Source organism: Corvus moneduloides, chromosome 1 (genome assembly GCF_009650955.1).
Source record: "Corvus moneduloides isolate bCorMon1 chromosome 1, bCorMon1.pri, whole genome shotgun sequence".
NCBI lineage: Eukaryota > Metazoa > Chordata > Aves > Passeriformes > Corvidae > Corvus > Corvus moneduloides.
Window position 1 is genome coordinate 46,441,335 of NC_045476.1, and position 17,610 is coordinate 46,458,944.

General features: G+C 36.9%; 1 protein-coding gene across 8 annotated transcripts in view; it reads left to right on the forward strand.

Moving 5' to 3' along the window:
• The window catches only part of TBC1D5 (TBC1 domain family member 5), a 316,694-nt gene that overhangs the window by 190,301 nt on the left and 108,783 nt on the right, over positions 1-17,610 (forward strand). For all 8 annotated transcript variants that reach the window (XM_032108463.1, XM_032108473.1, XM_032108445.1 and 5 more), the window contains one exon: positions 4,593-4,765. In XM_032108463.1, the coding sequence (XP_031964354.1) occupies positions 4,593-4,765 (173 nt within the window). The remainder of the gene's footprint in view (positions 1-4,592; positions 4,766-17,610) is intronic.

Consider the following 17,610-nt stretch of genomic DNA (forward strand, 5'->3'; position numbering starts at 1 on the left):
GTATCTGTACGGACACCACTGAATTTAGTATGTTGCTGCTTTCATAAAGCTTTTGCAGTGTCCTGAGTTTAGTTCTGCAGAACTCTCCTTTGCAAGGACCTTCTAGAGACCTTGCCTAAACCGTGCATGGCAGGAAGAACAGTTCTCTCAGTCAGTTGCTCAAGATTTCCTTTGACTATTTCTTTTCCTTTCTCTTTCCATCTTTAAGTTTCCCTTTTTTTATTTGTGTGATGGAGGGTATGTATGGAGGCTCTAGCAAAATATTATTAATGGTATTATGGGTATTGCTGAGACTTTCAGTGTATTATATCCTAAAAGAGTTGGCCTCCAAACTTAGTTTCATCTTGATTCACTCCAGCATTTTTTGCATAGACCATGGGGACAATATCTAGAGTTAACAAAAAATTAATGAGAATTTGGTTGGTTCTGGATGTCCATATGTGTGCACCAAAACCTATAGTTGCAAACTGTAATTAGGGAGTACTAGTTTGAATGGTGGTTTTGTCAGTCTAATGAAGAAAAAGTTGTTCACCCAAGACTCATTTAAAAGCATCTATTTTCTTTAAGTATTTAAAGTATTATATATTTTATCAGATATGGAGCATTGACATCTTGGCCTAAGTTATCTACAGTTAAAAATTACTTGGATTTTTGTATAATTTCAGTAGCTAGGGATAAAGCATATGAGATACAAATTTTACTACATTGGCACTTTTATTTCAATAACAAGGCTGTGAGATATGTTTCTCTGAGTGTAGCTTTTCAAAATTCAGTGTATTCAAATGTATTTGTTCCAATTTCTGTGACAGAGGTGGTAAAGTCTGAGACTGAATGTTATTCCAGGAAATAACTAGGTCTGCTTACAGACTTGCAGTACTTGGGTAGAAGGTAAAAGTTTACATTGCCCTTTCCAGTCCTTTCATGGCATAAAAAATTAACAATGCAAAGAGAATGGATTAATATCTAGTTGTTTGTTCTTGTTCTTTGCAAACATGTATAATCTTTAATAATCCTTTCTTGTACATATGCCTTTTACAGTCATGACTTTGAGGGTTAGCTACATAATAAAGTGTGAATCTTCACAGAGGAAGCAATGAAAGCATGTGCTCTGAGAGACGTGTTACATTTTACAGCCTCTAACAGTTGTTTCCATTACTCCCAATTGCCATTAGAGGAGCTGCTCCAGCTACTCCATTCCCTAGTGGTTAATGAGAGAAATCTGTCTGCAGTTCATACTTGTACTATGTCCTAGCCTCTCTTTCCTGCTGTAGCATTTGTTTCCTAAATGCATGAATATATAAGTTGTATTAGTATCGACTACCAGCCATGCCAGTTCATGTTGTGGTACGTAATGTTTTGTGACAGAACTTGGTGACTCTTCCTAATATTTAGCTTAAGTTTTCAGCGGCATTTCACTGGTATTCATATTTAAACTGCTTTTAGGGGTGAATTTGGTGCTCTCCTATAAACAAATAGCACATTCTGAGCCATCCCTCATTTTGTCTTTTTGTTGTGAAGCACATCCTTTTAGGATTGACCATTTGTATTTCATGTTAGTAATAGATGACTAAACACATGCACTCAAATATTTTTGCAAGAATTAAAAGCTGACAAAAAGAAAATGGGTATTTTCTCTCACATGGCAAATAATTATATAGTGAGTATGAGCAGGAGCACAGTATTGGTTGGCCACTTGGCTTTAGGCACAGGCACTGTGAGTCATTCCTAGTTAAACATTTTGGCGGCTTGGTTTTATTAGCTTATTTGAGCATCTTTCTGTTTGGGCTGTTTGTTTCACACCAGCTATGTGATTTTTGGAGCAATTTCAGCTGACTAGAGGTATTGTCATTTTCTCAACCAAATTGCATGAGAGGAGACAACAGACATGACTTTGTTGTGCTCTAGTCATCCACCAAGCTTCTTGGTGGAGTAGACGGAATCAGGAGGCATGGACAGGCAAGGCTTTGTTACTGTCTGCAGCTGCTTCCTCACAGATTCTGTCATGCCTTGAAGATTTCTGTTAATAGGGTTAATTTCTGAGATGCTGATAAACTGCATTTTGATGGATACCATTTACTTATCTCATGCTTTTAGAAATGGCAAGCCAGCACGTACTATTGGATGCACTTAGCCATGTTTGATAGTCAGTCAGTCTGACAGTCAGCAATGTGTCAGTGCTGCATTATGCCAAGGTGCACAAATGCTGCAAGTGGCAAATAACTCCAATTTTGGCACAGAGGAAGCTTGCATTAGTTTTGATATTCACAATCTTTCCACGCTTGAGCCAGGGTTTAATAATCTGTCTTCTAATTTTGTAAAGATGGCTTGAAACCCACAGACAACTAATGGTGTAAAGACTGAACTGAGTAATAGCTAGTCTTTTCACATTACAAGTTCAAATAAGCAGAGGGATTCTGATGCTGAGCTTTCCATATAAGGTTTTATGCCTATAATAAAGAAAAGCTTAAAAACACAGGTCTTTTGAATCATCAGTTATGACTGCATGAAGTGGTCAAGCTGAAGTTAAAGTCAACTTGAATAAACCACAATAAAGTTCATACCCCAGATGCATGCCAAATGATAGAACATGCACAGTCTACAAATACATAGAGTTACAGACTTTTATGATTGGTTTCAAAGATAAATTCATATGTTTATGAAAAAAATTAATATAATGACATTTAACATTAAGGCAATGTTACCATATCATGCTTTAAGAGTGGTTTTATGTATAGAAGAAGATTAGTAGATACCTATTTTCAATATTTTGCATTCCAGCATGTGACCAAGAAAATAGTGAAATGGGTCTGAAATGATAGGAAATAGCCATACAGTGAAGAAATAAAATTCAGGGTAGAAAGTACGCTGCCCAACTTGGTAAGAAAGAAGTTAACAGAATAATTTAAAGAATAAGTAGGAGAAATATCCTTTCTCAATGTACCTGCAGCTGTGAAGAGCCTTGGTATTTAACTAAGTGACAGCATTGCTTATTAGCCTCTAAGACACTAGATGTTTTATTTCAAATTTTTTTTTGTTAGACTAGCAAAGATTTTGAATAAATGCATGCCATGTCAGTGAGCTTTATTTGACGATCTGAGGGAGCTTTTTTCAAGTGATTTGCTAGAGTATCTTAAATGAATATGTCTTGGTACCACAATATCTTCGTTAAATTACCACACTATAATAGACAGATCAGTCCCTTTGCTGCAACTTCCATAGCAAAGCAACAATTAAGCAGATTTTAAGATACAGTTTATAATAGTTCAGGTCCTTAAATAGAAATATATAGAAATCACTGCTCAACATCCTACCATATCTTCTGCAGTACAGAAATCAAACCATTAAGAAAAGGTACTTCGAGCAAAGAAGATCAACATAAAAAAGATACTTTTTGGTAGACATTATTAAATGTTCACTGCCCATTTGATTATTAAACCACGGGATTTTGAAATAACCATAGGAAACTACCTTGGGAACAGCTTATACAATGAAAACAAACTTTCTTTGTTATTGATTGTTAAAAATAATGCTCTTTTCACGATATTGAAACAAGTGAATTTGTATTTTAACAATGTAAAATGCAATGAAGTCTCCTGAAATGATTAACCCTTTGATCTGGATAATGCTTCTCTATTAATATAGTGAGCAAAAGTGTAGAAAAACAGCAACTGTTTTTCAAACTGAAGCTTTTGGGTCAGAGGTCATGATGACAGATTGTAGCAAAGTCATTGCAAAATTCTTCTCTTCTTACTGTTCCAATTTTCCCTGTTTTGTAACCTTAACAATGTTCCTAACAGATTAATTCTCTGTTTCCCTGTCCCCCTATCTTCCTCTTGAGAGTTTTGACTTGTCCTTTTTTATTTCTCATTCTCCTTTTTACATGTTTCCTATTTGGTGCAGTTCATTACTTGCTGCATTTTTTTCTGGCATTCTGTCTCTTTTTCAATATTTAACTCTTTTGCAAGAAGAACAAATTTAAAGCAGTACTATTTTCAAGGATGCTAATACTCCACTGGTTTTCACTTGATGTGTGTTGTGTTGTAGATCATGGCATAGTTTGCACAGCCCTCAGGTCCAACCAACTGCTGTCTCGTTGTTCTATTTCTTTTTTCCTTTAAAAGTTTCTGATGCATTATCAAAGATGTGTAGGTTTTAAGGTGCAGCCACCAGATTTTCTGAGCAAGGGAAGCCTGTTTAGAAAGGATTGTTTGAAAGTAAGTTACTTCCTATTTGGTATGCAATTTATTGTCCTCTGAGGGCATGTATTCTCTACTGAGTTACCATTCATCTGCTTTATTCTGGACTGACTCAGGCTGCTGATATTAAAGCTAAAATAAAGCTGTCAACACTTTGTCAGAGCATGAAAAGTAAAGCATGCACGTAAAAATTGATGTGCAGAATGACGGGCACTCCTTGGCACTCCTGGGAAGGGGAATCCCACAGTATCTTCTGCAGAAGTGGATACTTGAGATTCCTCTTCTGCTATAAAAGAAATTAGTTTATTTGGAAGCCAGTGTTTACAACAAACGAAATCCCTTTAGACAAAAAGGCTTCATGGGTTCTTTTATTCACCCTGTTTTCTGTATCTACAGGAGAAAGACGTGATGATAACACCTATGCCCTTTGCAAGGCCACAGGACTTGGGGCCATCCATAGCTATTGTAGCAAAAGTAAATCAAATTCAGGATCATCTGCTGAAGAAACATGATATTGAGCTGTACATGCATCTGAACCGACTGGAAATTGCTCCACAGATTTATGGACTGTAAGTCTTTGCAAAGCATTATTTAATTTAATTCCTTGGGGATTTTGTTTCACTCTATTAGGAAATTTTTGCCTTTAAATTTTGGATTAGAGGAATAGGACTAGAAAGAAGTACTTATCTCTTAGAATTTATTTGTTTTACAGCATTATAGGAAATGCCACCCTACTGTTGTAGTTGTGACAGTGGCATTTCCAGTGCAGATAGTGTCCATTCAGCTACATATTAGAGAAGATGATGAAGACTCCTGTACTTACTGCATCAAGTACAGAGTCTACTTGGAGTTTTCCTATAAGAACACATGGGATAATAGGACACAAAAAACTGCTAGCACTGAGTGGTTTGTTCACTTAATTTTATCACCAGTCTAGTATCAGTGAACTTTTTCCTATTGTGTTATGGGGTTTTGGGTGCTGATAATACAGGGGGAGCAGAGGGGCATGTTAAAACTGAAGGCAAGGGTGTAATAAATTGCCTGTGTACAGAGTCAGCCCCATGAAGCTGCTTCATATCCACTCGGCTGGTTGTGTATTGTATACCCCCATTCCAGGGGGGCTTATGGGGCCAGATGTGGCTTTGGTTGTGGCCTTATCCATGTATTTGTGCAGCACTGATTTCTAACCATTTATAGCTGCTGTAGTCAGTCTGGGTCAACACAGAGTGTGCAATTTGTGTGAACCATGAATAATGGTGAATTGACTGTGGTTTTGAAGAAGAATTTTGCCTTCATTGTCTGGAATTCTAGACATTTGATTCATTTTGATCATTCCTTAAGGAGTTGTCAAGCCATATGTGCAGTTGCAGGGACAGAAAAAAGACACTTTTTTTTAAACTATTTTTTACAGTGATTTAAAGTAAGATTGCCTCTGCCTTAAATGAAAAAAAAAGTAAAGGTGTGAACTTCCAAATGCAATTGTGGATTGTAACAACTCAATAGAAAATAGAGAAAGGGAAGGAAAAGGTGACTGTGTAAATGTCAGGCCATACTGCAATACTTAACACTAAAGTCTAATTTGATGTTACTGTAAAATGAAAAAATGCTGCAATGTAATATGCTCTCAAGAGAAGAGTTGAACTACTTATCAATAACTTATATTAGGAAGATAAATGTAATTCTACAAAACTTACTTAAATATATTTTATAGGTATGGGTTACCTACAGGGGAGGAAAAATAAGCCAAGGAAACTCAAGGTATTAAAAGTACAAAGAGGACAGATTGTCCTATTACAAGATTTTTTGCATCGTGTATTTTCTTAATATCTTCACAAGTCTGGAAAAGAAAGCAAGCATCCCTAATAAACTTCAGGGGTAGTAATGAATAAGTAGGCTTTATAAAGATGAAGGAAAACAAAAATAAATTGTTTCATTTATGAAGACTTACGAAAACTAAGAGAGAATAAAATAAGTTAAACTTCAGAAATTTGCAAACAGATATTTTGGGGCAAAAATAATTTGTAATGTAGGTATTAGTGTCAGTTTCAGATTTTGCCTTTCAGTAAGAGAAATAATTGGAAGAAAAAATTATACTTTAGCTCTAAACATAATATTATAATAACAGAAGAACAATGCAGTCTGGTGTGGCATAAATAGAACCGAATCTGAATAAAGAAATTTACAGTTAAGAGAATGAATTATGAGAGAGAGCTTCAGGCTGACTATCAGGAAAACCTTACTAACAGGGAGCTGTTAGACTGTAAAATAATATATCAAAGTTAACAAAGGAAAAACCATCAGAATGTTTTAAAAACAGACTTTGAAAAGCTCTCAGAAATGGATGATATCATACAGACAGAGTCTGCATTGGCAGAAGAGGAAAGTAGGTTACCTGTGAGGTCATATCCTGCTCTGATTTCTGATTTGATATGGACAGGAGAAAAAGAAAGGGAAAGGAGCGTGACTGTGTTGTATTATTCTCACCTTTAATGATGTCTGAACTCTCCAGACTAGTAATTTCCAGTAGTGAACCAGCTGACAGTCTGAGATGCTGCATCTTTTCCTGTATTTAATATTTCTTGAACTAGCAACAGCATTTCTTTAAACAGCTCAGGTTATCAATAATTGCTTAACCTAACCGAAGTGCAGAATTCATCTGAGTTTTTTGTTGAAGTTTATTGTTTTGCTGAAGATTTACCGACAATAAGTATTCATCTGTCAGCCTTGATACCACTCAAAAATATACAAATGGTAGAAGAAAGACTGGGAACTTTGCTCAAAAGATATTACGGCATTCCTAGAGAAAAAGCCTGTATTTAGTAGCAGTCTACCCTAACCTGTACAAGTTATAAAGTTCACTTATTTTAAAATACAACATTTTATACTTTGCATCCTTCTATAACCTTCTGGGGTAAGGCAGAAACAATTATTTGCATTTTCATACAGTTGATTCCATCATTTGATGTTTTCAAATGCTTCTTTTTATTTTTCGAACACTAGCAAGACTTGTTCTGCTGGCAGGTCAGGTACCCTAGCTGTTTGTACATTTCCATGTTCAGAAACTGTCCCTTACAATAGAATGTGGTTATACACTTCCTGAAATTATGTTTACCTGCTTACAAGACCAAGTTTAACAGGCATTTCACTGTACGACTCGTTAGTTTTGGTTGCTGTCCAGTTTTGAAATTTTAATCCAAAGCAGTAGATTGCCTTCTCTTCCAAAGTGCAGCAGTGAACAGACTTCGCATTCCCTGGCTGTCTCATTCCATTGCTGATTGGGAAGAGAACCCAGTTAGGTACAGCAAGGTAGACTGGGTCCTGGCTATGCCATACTTCCATGCTCTGGAAGTTCAAGTTGGTGTCACAGACAGCAGCAGCCTTAGCACAGGAATTTCTGTGTCTGGAAATTCTAAGACTTCACTGTCATTCACTTGCAGTCAGCCCCTGCTTGTCCCTGTGATTATTATTCAGCTGCTATTAATATCAGCTGAAATGGAACCAGCAATACAGAGATAAAGGTTTTGTGCCTTATCTTTCTTTCTTTGCCATGTCTCTAGCCTGGACCCCAAGATAATGTTTTGCAAAATAACATTGTTTCACTCACCTGGTAGTACTGTGTATAGTCTAACCAAACTATAATAATTATCTAATTATATCTAATTTTGTACTTTGTAAAGTCAAGTACAAGAATGGTTTGAAAATAAAATGGAATTGATTACATTAATAGTTCAGTGACATGCTTTCCTGATAATAAACCTTTCTCTAAATAAAAAGAAAAAATTGCTAGGATTGAACATAAAGATTGGATGTTCCGAAGGGTTGACAGATTGAATATTCAGTTTAATTTTAAAATTAGATGAGTTAACAATGATTAATGGCCTAGATTAATTGGTACTCTGATGTTAATTTTTTTGACCCTTACATCTAATTCATGTTAAAGTACAAAATAATTATTGCAAAACGATACTGCATCTTCTGTAGTGGCCAGTGTTTGCAGGGACAAATTAAGCAGGTTAGGCTCTCAGCTTGAAAAAGGACAGGGTTTGAGGAAAGTCTTCATATACCTGTATTATATGATATTTTCTTCCATTTAAAGAAATTTGTAGTAGGCAACTTCTTTTACATTTCACTGAAAAGACGAATCCGTTGGAAAGGTCCCGCATAATGTCATTATTACCACTTTATTTTATGTACTGAGGGTGAATTATATTGCACCAAATTAATTTCTCATGGAACTCCATGCAATAAGTACAGCCAGATCATGTGAATATATATGATGCAGTTGTATAGAAATAATACACAGGAAGATAATGACAAGGCGTAAGGATAAAAAGCTTTATTTAAGAACAAAAATTAAATGTTGGCATAAACTCACCAGCTTCTGCATCATAACACTGATGGCAGTATTATAGTGGTAAAGCAAACTCCTCCTAAGCACATATCCAACAGACAATAAAGCACATGCAGAAGTGAGCGTAAATATTTCATGGTGGTTTTAGCTCAGTACAAAAAGGGCCTCTCAGAACATTGAGCAGCGATGACTCTGCCTCCCGCTGCCGCTCTGCTCTGCAGCCATCGATCAGAGACGCTGCCTACTGCGGCTCGAGAGGCGCTCAGCCCTGTAGCCTGGTACAACCATGGCACTTCAGGAGGAAGCCTACCACAGGAAGCAAAGAAATGAAAAGCAAAAGAGAAGGGTGCAAACTAAGTTGCAGGGGATCTAGGCACGAGTGTAGATTTGAAGGTAGCATTGGAAAGGTTATGTTATGGTAAAGTCAACAGCAGATGTGCTGTTCCACTATTACTGTTCTTACTTGCTTTGCTGTGAGCACTGCTGTGGGGCATCCACCTGTTTTAGTTCCTTGCCCGTGCCATTATGGTACCAGGCAGTATTCTTTTGCGTAATTAGATTGGTCTCTGGAGGGAGAATTTAAAGGATTTTACCTGTGTAGTAAAGGAACATAAATCATATTCATTGTATCCGAAAAAAATTAAAATCCCACTAGTTATCAGAATAAGAAATCTTTATGATCTACGGAAAAAGTAGAACAAAGATCAGTCTTGCTAAGGAGAACTTTTCAGATCATCCAGGATGCCTGAGTTTATTTTTGATTCTCACACTAAAAGAAAATGAGATAATATATGACATGGTCCAAACCCATTACATTTCCTCTGTAGCTTTTAATCCAGTGTCATCAATCAATTGGACAGCAATTACAATGAAAGCAACTTTGAGCTATTGTGCACGTAGTAGAGGAGCCACCAAAATCTGGCCTTGCTATTAAAAGGCAAGTATCTGGCAGCGAGTATCTAGAAATGGGTAAGACTAAGCAAATACAAAGTCTTTCTGAACAAAGCAATAATTCTCATTTGAATGTCCAGGACCAAATTAATCATGAATTTAGTATCTGGAATTGCTGTTGATTTCCAGTATTTATTTCCTGTTTGAATTAAACAAAGCATTATATGTAAAAATGATTTTAATGGACTATAAATCACAGCTGGTCTGTCAGTAGAGGGCTTGTTGAGGATTTAGTGCCAGATGACCAGGCCTTTCTAAAAGAGGTTAGTGTCTGCTGTTGGTCCCACAAATTACTAGATATAGTCTACTGGATTTTTAGATAGAGCTTTTGGGGGCTGACTCAGGTATCTGAAGACATTACTATGAATTCTATCTTGCATAGTGAAAAAAGTACTGTAAGAGGAAACCTTTCTAAGTTAGGAGGCAGAAGGAAACACCTCTGAAGCTACTTTAGAAAGCTACCCTGTGTTTTGATGGAGACAGGGATTGCCTCAGCTACTGCTGACGTACCGGTTGACTGCGATGGTTTACTAATTCAAATTACTACCTCTTTGCAAATAAATGAGGACAATTCTTGAAGATCAGGGTAGGTATCTTACCTCAGGCAGCGAGCAGATCCTGCTTAACTCTAAAAGCTGCTTTTCTTCTGTTTCAAAGTAAGGCTACTCACCCTTTCATGATCTTAAATGGTAGATATCTGTTCCTTATTGTTGGGTTTCTCAGAAAGCTTTCTAGTTCATTGATTAAAAAAATGTATATTTCATTTTGTGCTGCTTCTTGTTGTGTATTAGGTTGAAAATTACAGTATGACAAACTTGCGACTTTATCCTTTTTCCCAACTGTCTTAAATAGTATTTTAGTCTTACCTCTGACTTTTAAGATTTTAACATGTAAATAATGTAAAAGACCACTCTATAAACAGAATGAAGGATTGGTTGAGGTGTCAAAAGTGTTTGTCAGAGTTTTACTCTCCTGCTGCATAATTATGTGCTGAGCTGATAATGAGTAGTACTGGATGTCTGTGAGGATGGAATGCAGATTTGTCATTTTGTTGCTCCTTGATGCAGGTGATGTGCTTCCCATATGAAGTACAGGGAGTTGTCTTTATCTGGGAAGGAAACAAGCAAGAAAGCCTCCATTTTTACTTTTGTCACATACCCTAAAAAGAAAAAAAGCTGGTAGCATTAAACATAAATAGGCTTAGATTCCACTGGATTTGAAAAGAATTAGTATCTTCTTAAACCTGTGATGAATTTAGTAGGACTATAGACAGGTGTTGGGAAGGCTGTCTTTGTCTTTTTATTTTTTACTTATGTAGACAGTAGCTGTTGACTATAAAATCAGAACAATGTATGGAGAAGTTCTACTCCAGTAAGGAATTTAAGGTACCATATATCAAGTATTTACTTCCCCTTTGCTTTCTTTATACTTAAATCACATCAGCTGTTCAGGTTAACTACGTACTGTTTAATTTAGTGCATCATGTTGTTTCTTTCAATGACATGGAACTTAGTCTAGAAAACTCATCTTGGAAATTGGTACAGAAAAGGCAGTAAGTAGGTCAAGTAACTGTTGCCGAAAGTAATGATCTCAGCATACGCCTAAAAAATGAAACTGTGCTAACATGCCCATGCTGACATGGTGTTAGGAGGCAAAATACAGCACTTTGGACTTAAGCATTTGCGAGTAGCCCGGACATTTCCTGTAGCATCCAGTCCTGTGGATAATTCATGTTTTGGTTAACCAGTGCTTCATCCTCACTTCTTATTCTTACCGAGTCTATATGAATCAAGTTAGTATGGGCATGCAATCACATGTGACTAGCAAGTCCTTAATTTTCCTGTGAAGACATACCTTTAGAAATGATAATGAAGTATTGAAGAGAACCATGTGCACCATCCAGCAACGAAAGATCATCCTGTCATCAGTCCTTAAGATAAAAGTCAATATCCAAAGGTAGTCTGAAGATTAATACAAACAGTTGTTCACCCTCAAAATCTTTTGCATCACCTTGATTCACTTAAGAAAGAGCCACACAAAGAGGACCCTCTGCTAGAATCCAACAAGAGCAATAGCAAGATGTAGTAAACACAATTTAATGTTTAAATTGTAAAATTTAGAAGTCATACACAACTGGGATCTAGTGGGTAATGCAGCTAAAAAAATTTTGTTTGAAATTTTCAAACAGATTAGCATGAAGTACTTAAATGTGTAATGTTGGCTTGTTGGAAGCAGAGGTAACCCTCATTTTAAAAAACCTAAGTTTTTAATACTTAGTCATTATTCCATGTCAGAACAAAGTAGGCCATTTTGGATTTTTATAGTTGGGGAGAAGGATGACAAGGAATTGCATTTGGAAAAAAAGCAATAATTAGTGAACTGCCTTAAGGTGTGGGATGTCAACTTTAGGGATAGCAGAGTCTTCAGTCTGAGTCTCCCTTGGCCTAGGAGGACATGTTAATCATCTGGCTCTTCAGGGTCATTTTCATTTGAGTTCTTCATTTTAGCAGAAAATTATATCCTGAAACCACAATTCATCACTAATGAAAATGTTGTTGAAAATTAGTGAAATAGTAATTCTGTAGGAATATGGCCAGTCTGCATTTTCTCTAAAAGCATCTGATTGCCCAGTAGAATGCAGTTAATTGGGAAAATGAAAGGCAGTATAGCGTCAGCATTGGGAAGAATGCTTCCTTTTTGGGTTTTCTCCCCACCAAAGTAGTAATTCACCAGGTAGTCAAGACACTCTGCTGCCACTTCAGATACCAAGACTAGTTCTTGGGTAGCCACTTCTACCCCTATGGACAGTGCTCTTCCTGCCCTTCCGTCTAACCAGATGTTACAGACTGAGGTGAGGGGTTTGGGTGAGGGAGGGGAAAAGGGTGGGAATCCTACGGACCACCTATATAATTCCCCTTACATGTTCTGAATTTTCTCTGGCAGTTGTTTGATTGGGAGTTCTTGAGTTGTAGCTTGAAAGCTACATGACAGTGTTGGAAGTCCATGCAGCAGTAAAAGATCCTGCCCTGAAAATAATGCAACAGTCTGTCCTAATTTTTAAAATGGATGAGCTGGATAGTAGTTCTCCATGACCTTGTGAACCTCTTTCCAACATCTTTTTAGAGTCGTAGAAGCCTCATCAATTAAAAAAAAAAAATCTTGTTCCAAATAGGTGCATGCCTTGAGTATCTTTTCTGGTCCTGATGTGGTTTTGAGCAAGAATTTTTAAAAGTATTCTATGAAATATTAAAGCAAGCCATCCATATCCGAAGAATAAAATCCATTAACACAGGTCACAGGAATAGCTTGCTCAAGAGTAGTGCTGTTAATTAGGATTGCACAATTTTGTGTAACTTTTGCATATTGTATGAATTCACAATATTTTAGTCTAGGTAAAGCATGAGAAGTGATGTCAGAGAAACATTTCTAAGAATAGAATTATTTCACCAAACTAATGCTGTAAAAATGGGGAGAATATTTCATCACACCTTGTACTGAACGTAATAGCAAGAGGCTCCAAAGGGTTAAGTTACGTAACTTAGCAGGAAGGCTTCACAGATTTTGGCAAGAAGAGCAAATCTGTGCACAGCATTGCAAAATAGAATTATCTAGTGAAAAAGAACAAAAGGAGACAGGAGTAGGAGCTGGTTTCCAATATGTATTTTGAAATCAATGAACAAGTCATACCCCAATCTTTACAGAAAGCCAAGGGTGCTGCCCTTCTGTATTCTTCCTCTGAAAACACTCTTAGCATAGCATTTGCAGCTTGGTATTGACTGCCAGTGATGACTCCCTTGAATTTCCAGATAGCACTGTTTCTAAGGCAAAAAGGCGGTGGATGCGCCTAGACTTTGTTATTCACTATGGAATGTATTGACAGCAGAACAGCAATTCTTCCCAAATGTCAGAGAAGCAAAATGGCATCACCCACTATAGCATCAGCTTGAGAAGTCCATGAGAGAGCATTGCCTTTCATAGACCTTTATACTGTCATCTGTCACTTTTAATGATCTGCTTTTCTTTACTTCTTGTCACCTTATTTGTAATTAGGACCATGGTTAGCATACTTCCTTTGATTACCTTTTATACTGTTTTTTGTCTGAGAAAGTGTCCAATACAGTGATCTTTGAATGCCACAGAAGCATTGGTATTGAGAAAGTGGAGAGAAAAGAAATTTCATCTTTCCTGGTTTTTAAGTTCCCAATATAATATAATGCAGAAAATAAGAGATAATGAAACTCCTGCAGCTTCTGACTGCTGGTACTCCTACCAATAATGCTACCAGGTTTTTATTCACAGAAGTGGAGAAGTTAGTAAAAAATATTTTCATACTTTGGATAAATCTATACACATACCCACATGTGCAGTGTAGCAGCAGAACTGCACGTTGTATGTTATGAAATTTGTTGCATAACATGTTGTATGTTATGAAATACCGTTACAGTGTTTAAATCAAGATTCCACAGATCTAAACAAAGTCTTTAGTTGTTTACAGCATACATCAGTGACTGTTGTGTGAGCTGTTAGTCTAAGCTTGGACCTTGCAGTTTATTCTATTTCTAACAAGTACATGTAGGAAGGACATGCAGAATCAGTAATATAGGGTTTAGGGGTTTTTTTACTAATGGAAATACAGTTAGGTAGAAATATATGGGACATCTTGAATCAAAGAATTCTCATTGTCTTAATTATCTAAGAGAGAAATCACAAGAGTAACGTCAAAAGAAGAAAATAGTCCTCACAGAAAATTTACAACATAATAATATGCTTAGTATCTAGAAACTGTATTAATGATGACACAGTTATATTTGTATAGACTGAGCAGTAGAAAAGATAATGGCATCTTTGACTTTAGCAATTCATATATTAGTGTTAATGGTTTGACATGCTACTTATTGAAAAATTGTTTAAAAGAATTGAAATATATTTAATTCTCCTTTTTCTTATTTCAATAATTGTAATCAGAAAAACCTTTTTAATGATGTAATCCCAAATCCAGCTGAAGTATGTAGTTATACATCCTGCTTTAATGTACATCTGAGCTCTGGGGCTCTCATGCTGAAACACATTCCCTGATTTATCTTCTGTCTAAACTATTTCTTACATTATGACTCTGTGCTGCAGCCTTTGATATTCCCTGTGACATCATGAGACAGCTGTGTTACATTGTGTTTAAGCAGTACTAAACCTTTAAACTTTAAACGAATATTTTTCTTCTCAGAGGTATAAATAGAATATGTAATAAGCATCTGTGGGATATGCAATTAATGTCACTTGTGAGGAAAGGCCTTCATGATGCACTTGGGTTTTGGCACTCTTAAATTATGAGCTCTTTACTACACTCATGGGATAAATTCCATATCCCCCAGATGCTTATTATGTATCTTCCATCTCCCTTAATTCCTATTAGCTGGATTAGTAGTTGTTGTGATGTTGAGGTTTATGGTAATTTAACTGGGGTGGTTCTCAGTGATCAATAAATAAACTTCAAAAGTTTTAGTAATTTTTATTTTCTAGCTATTCCAGTGTGTGTAGCTGTAACAGTTTACATTAAGTGCTAGTTGGATATACCAAAAACTTTAGTCATCTGTACACACTGGTCTATCCATTTCCTAAATTTCAAAAAAACAAAAAAATTTATAAAATAAAATATAATATTATAAAAGCAAAAGATGTCAATAGCAAATGATGACCCGAATTGCAATGTTGTGGTGTGACTAATATTACCTTCAGCACCCACAAATGTTAAAAAAAATAGTTTATATAGAGAATAAATATTTTTTGCTAAATGACGATATTATTAATGTTCTAGTCACAGTCATTATCTGGAGAGATTGTCAAACTGGTACAGAATGGCCTAGATTAGTTGTCAACTCAGGAGCAAATAAGATTTTTAAAAGACTCAATAAAGTCCAGTGATTAATTGCTATATATTCTGATTCATGCCTATCCCATTTTATCTAATTTAATAAAAGTCTAAAATGATGATTAATCCTTTCGCATCAGCAGTTGCTGGTACATCCATTACATGTCCAATCTGAATTCCTCTGCCAAGGAGTTAACTACTATTTTGAACTTGGTGTGAAAAATATCATTATAAATTTCATTAACCTGATCATCAAATTTAAAAAAGTCAACTCGTAAAATCCATTACTACATATCACGCATCGAAGATTAAAAACTGGTCCTTAGTGGGCAGGAATAGCCAGGATTTAATTCCCACAGCATATGTTTAAAGCGCTCATATGACATTATTGTATCTGTAATTATCAGAATTTTATGTTTATTAACCCAAGTGAATTAAGAATCTTGTTTTGCGAAGAATTTAGCATGCATGTTAAATTGACCATTAATTCAGAGCTTATCAATGTATATGTACTTACCACATATGCAAAGATACTTGTTTAGCATATTTTAGCTTTTAGAGAATTTGCCTTCCTTTAATTTTTCCTTCTCAGACAGAATAATTTACTTCTTCAGTGCTTCCAGTTGGCTGTCTTGGTGTGGATCCCCATGGATGACAATGATATAAATCTTACTTCAAGTAGTCCTTCTGTTGGAAACTTGGAGTATTTCATGTTAGCACTATGTCTCAACCATAACTATGTCTTCCTCTACACTAAGATGGCTTTTTCCCATCCATGGTTAGATGCGAGAGACACCCCTCCATGCTGTATGGTAATCGTGCCTCAGCCCAGAAATATCCACAAAGCCTCATAGCCTTGCAGATATGGGGTGGGTTTGTCACTTACTTTTGTGAAGGTTGCTCAAGTTGGAAATTCACTAAATGCATGAAAAATATGCAGCCAGAGAGCTCAGAAAAGCTGAATTCCCCCATCTGCTTGGGGGATTTGGACTGGGGTTGCAGTGACTCCACAGCCACCATCTGAACCCCATCCTTGCTGGGGCAAGGCATAGAGTGCCAGCAGTTACCTTAGGAAACGTCAGCCCCGACCTGGCCAGCGCCCCAGCAAGCCCCACCTAAGCTCTGCCCAAGGGGTAAATGCTTTTAGAGTAGTGTATAGAATGCACCACAGGAAAAAACAGAAAGTGGTTGGGACAGACAGCTGTTCTCTGGGTTGTTTTTCACTCCTGGCTGCAAGCTGTGGACCCATTGTTGGCTCCCGGCAGAGGGATGAAAGTCACATGGTTTGAGAAAATAGGAACTGTCGGGGTTTTGCCAAACCAAAACCATCACTACTTTATTATTTCATTTTATTTTCTTATTGGAACAAATGTGAAAGTGCGCCTCCCTTCTGAAAGAGGTTTCTGCCTGCAGGATCTGCTTGTGCTGCAGCTGTAAAATGGAGGCACGGCAGGTGCTGGATGGTGATGCCCCTGTGAGCAGCCGGCTGCGGCTCTGCCGGCTGCACTTGGCACAGCCCGAAGCTGAGGTGCTTCAGACTGGCACAACTGTCATTACGTACTGCAGGGAGCTGTGCATCTTTACAGCTTGGTGTAGTTTCACCTTACACATTCCTCCTTGGCCTGCTCTAATGGCTTTGCCCATCTACCTTAGCCCTGCTCAGATGTTCTGGAGAAAGAACGTTCTTCTGGGAAAGAAAGCAAACTACTTTTTCCTGGGAAGGGTTGTCAAATATTGGAATAGGCTGCCCAGAGAAGTAGTGGGCTTGCCATCCCTGGAGGTATTTAAAAGGGATGTAGATGTGGCAATTAGGGATGTGGTTTCATGGTGGACTCGGCAGTGCTAGGTTGGACTTGACAATCTTAGAGGTCTTTTCCAACCTCAATGATAATACAATTCTATAAAAAAGATGAAATTAGAAAGAGTGGAAAGGCCCTTTTTTATCTACAGCATATGTACCTGGTGAAACATGCTTTTCTCCCTCCATTTACAGACAACTAGCATCATTATTTCAACAGCTAGTCATGGCAGTGCAAAAGTGTTTCAGAACAGCCAGGTGATTCATCACAGATGTATATCACATATTCGGATTATCAGGTGTTGGACTTGGAAACACACATTTGCACCATAGTACAGCTGGTATGAAGAAAGAAGGAGAGCACCGAGGTGATTTTAGTCTTGGAGGGACCAAAATTCATTTCTAAGACTCACCTTTAACAAACTTCTTAATTAAATTAGATTTAACC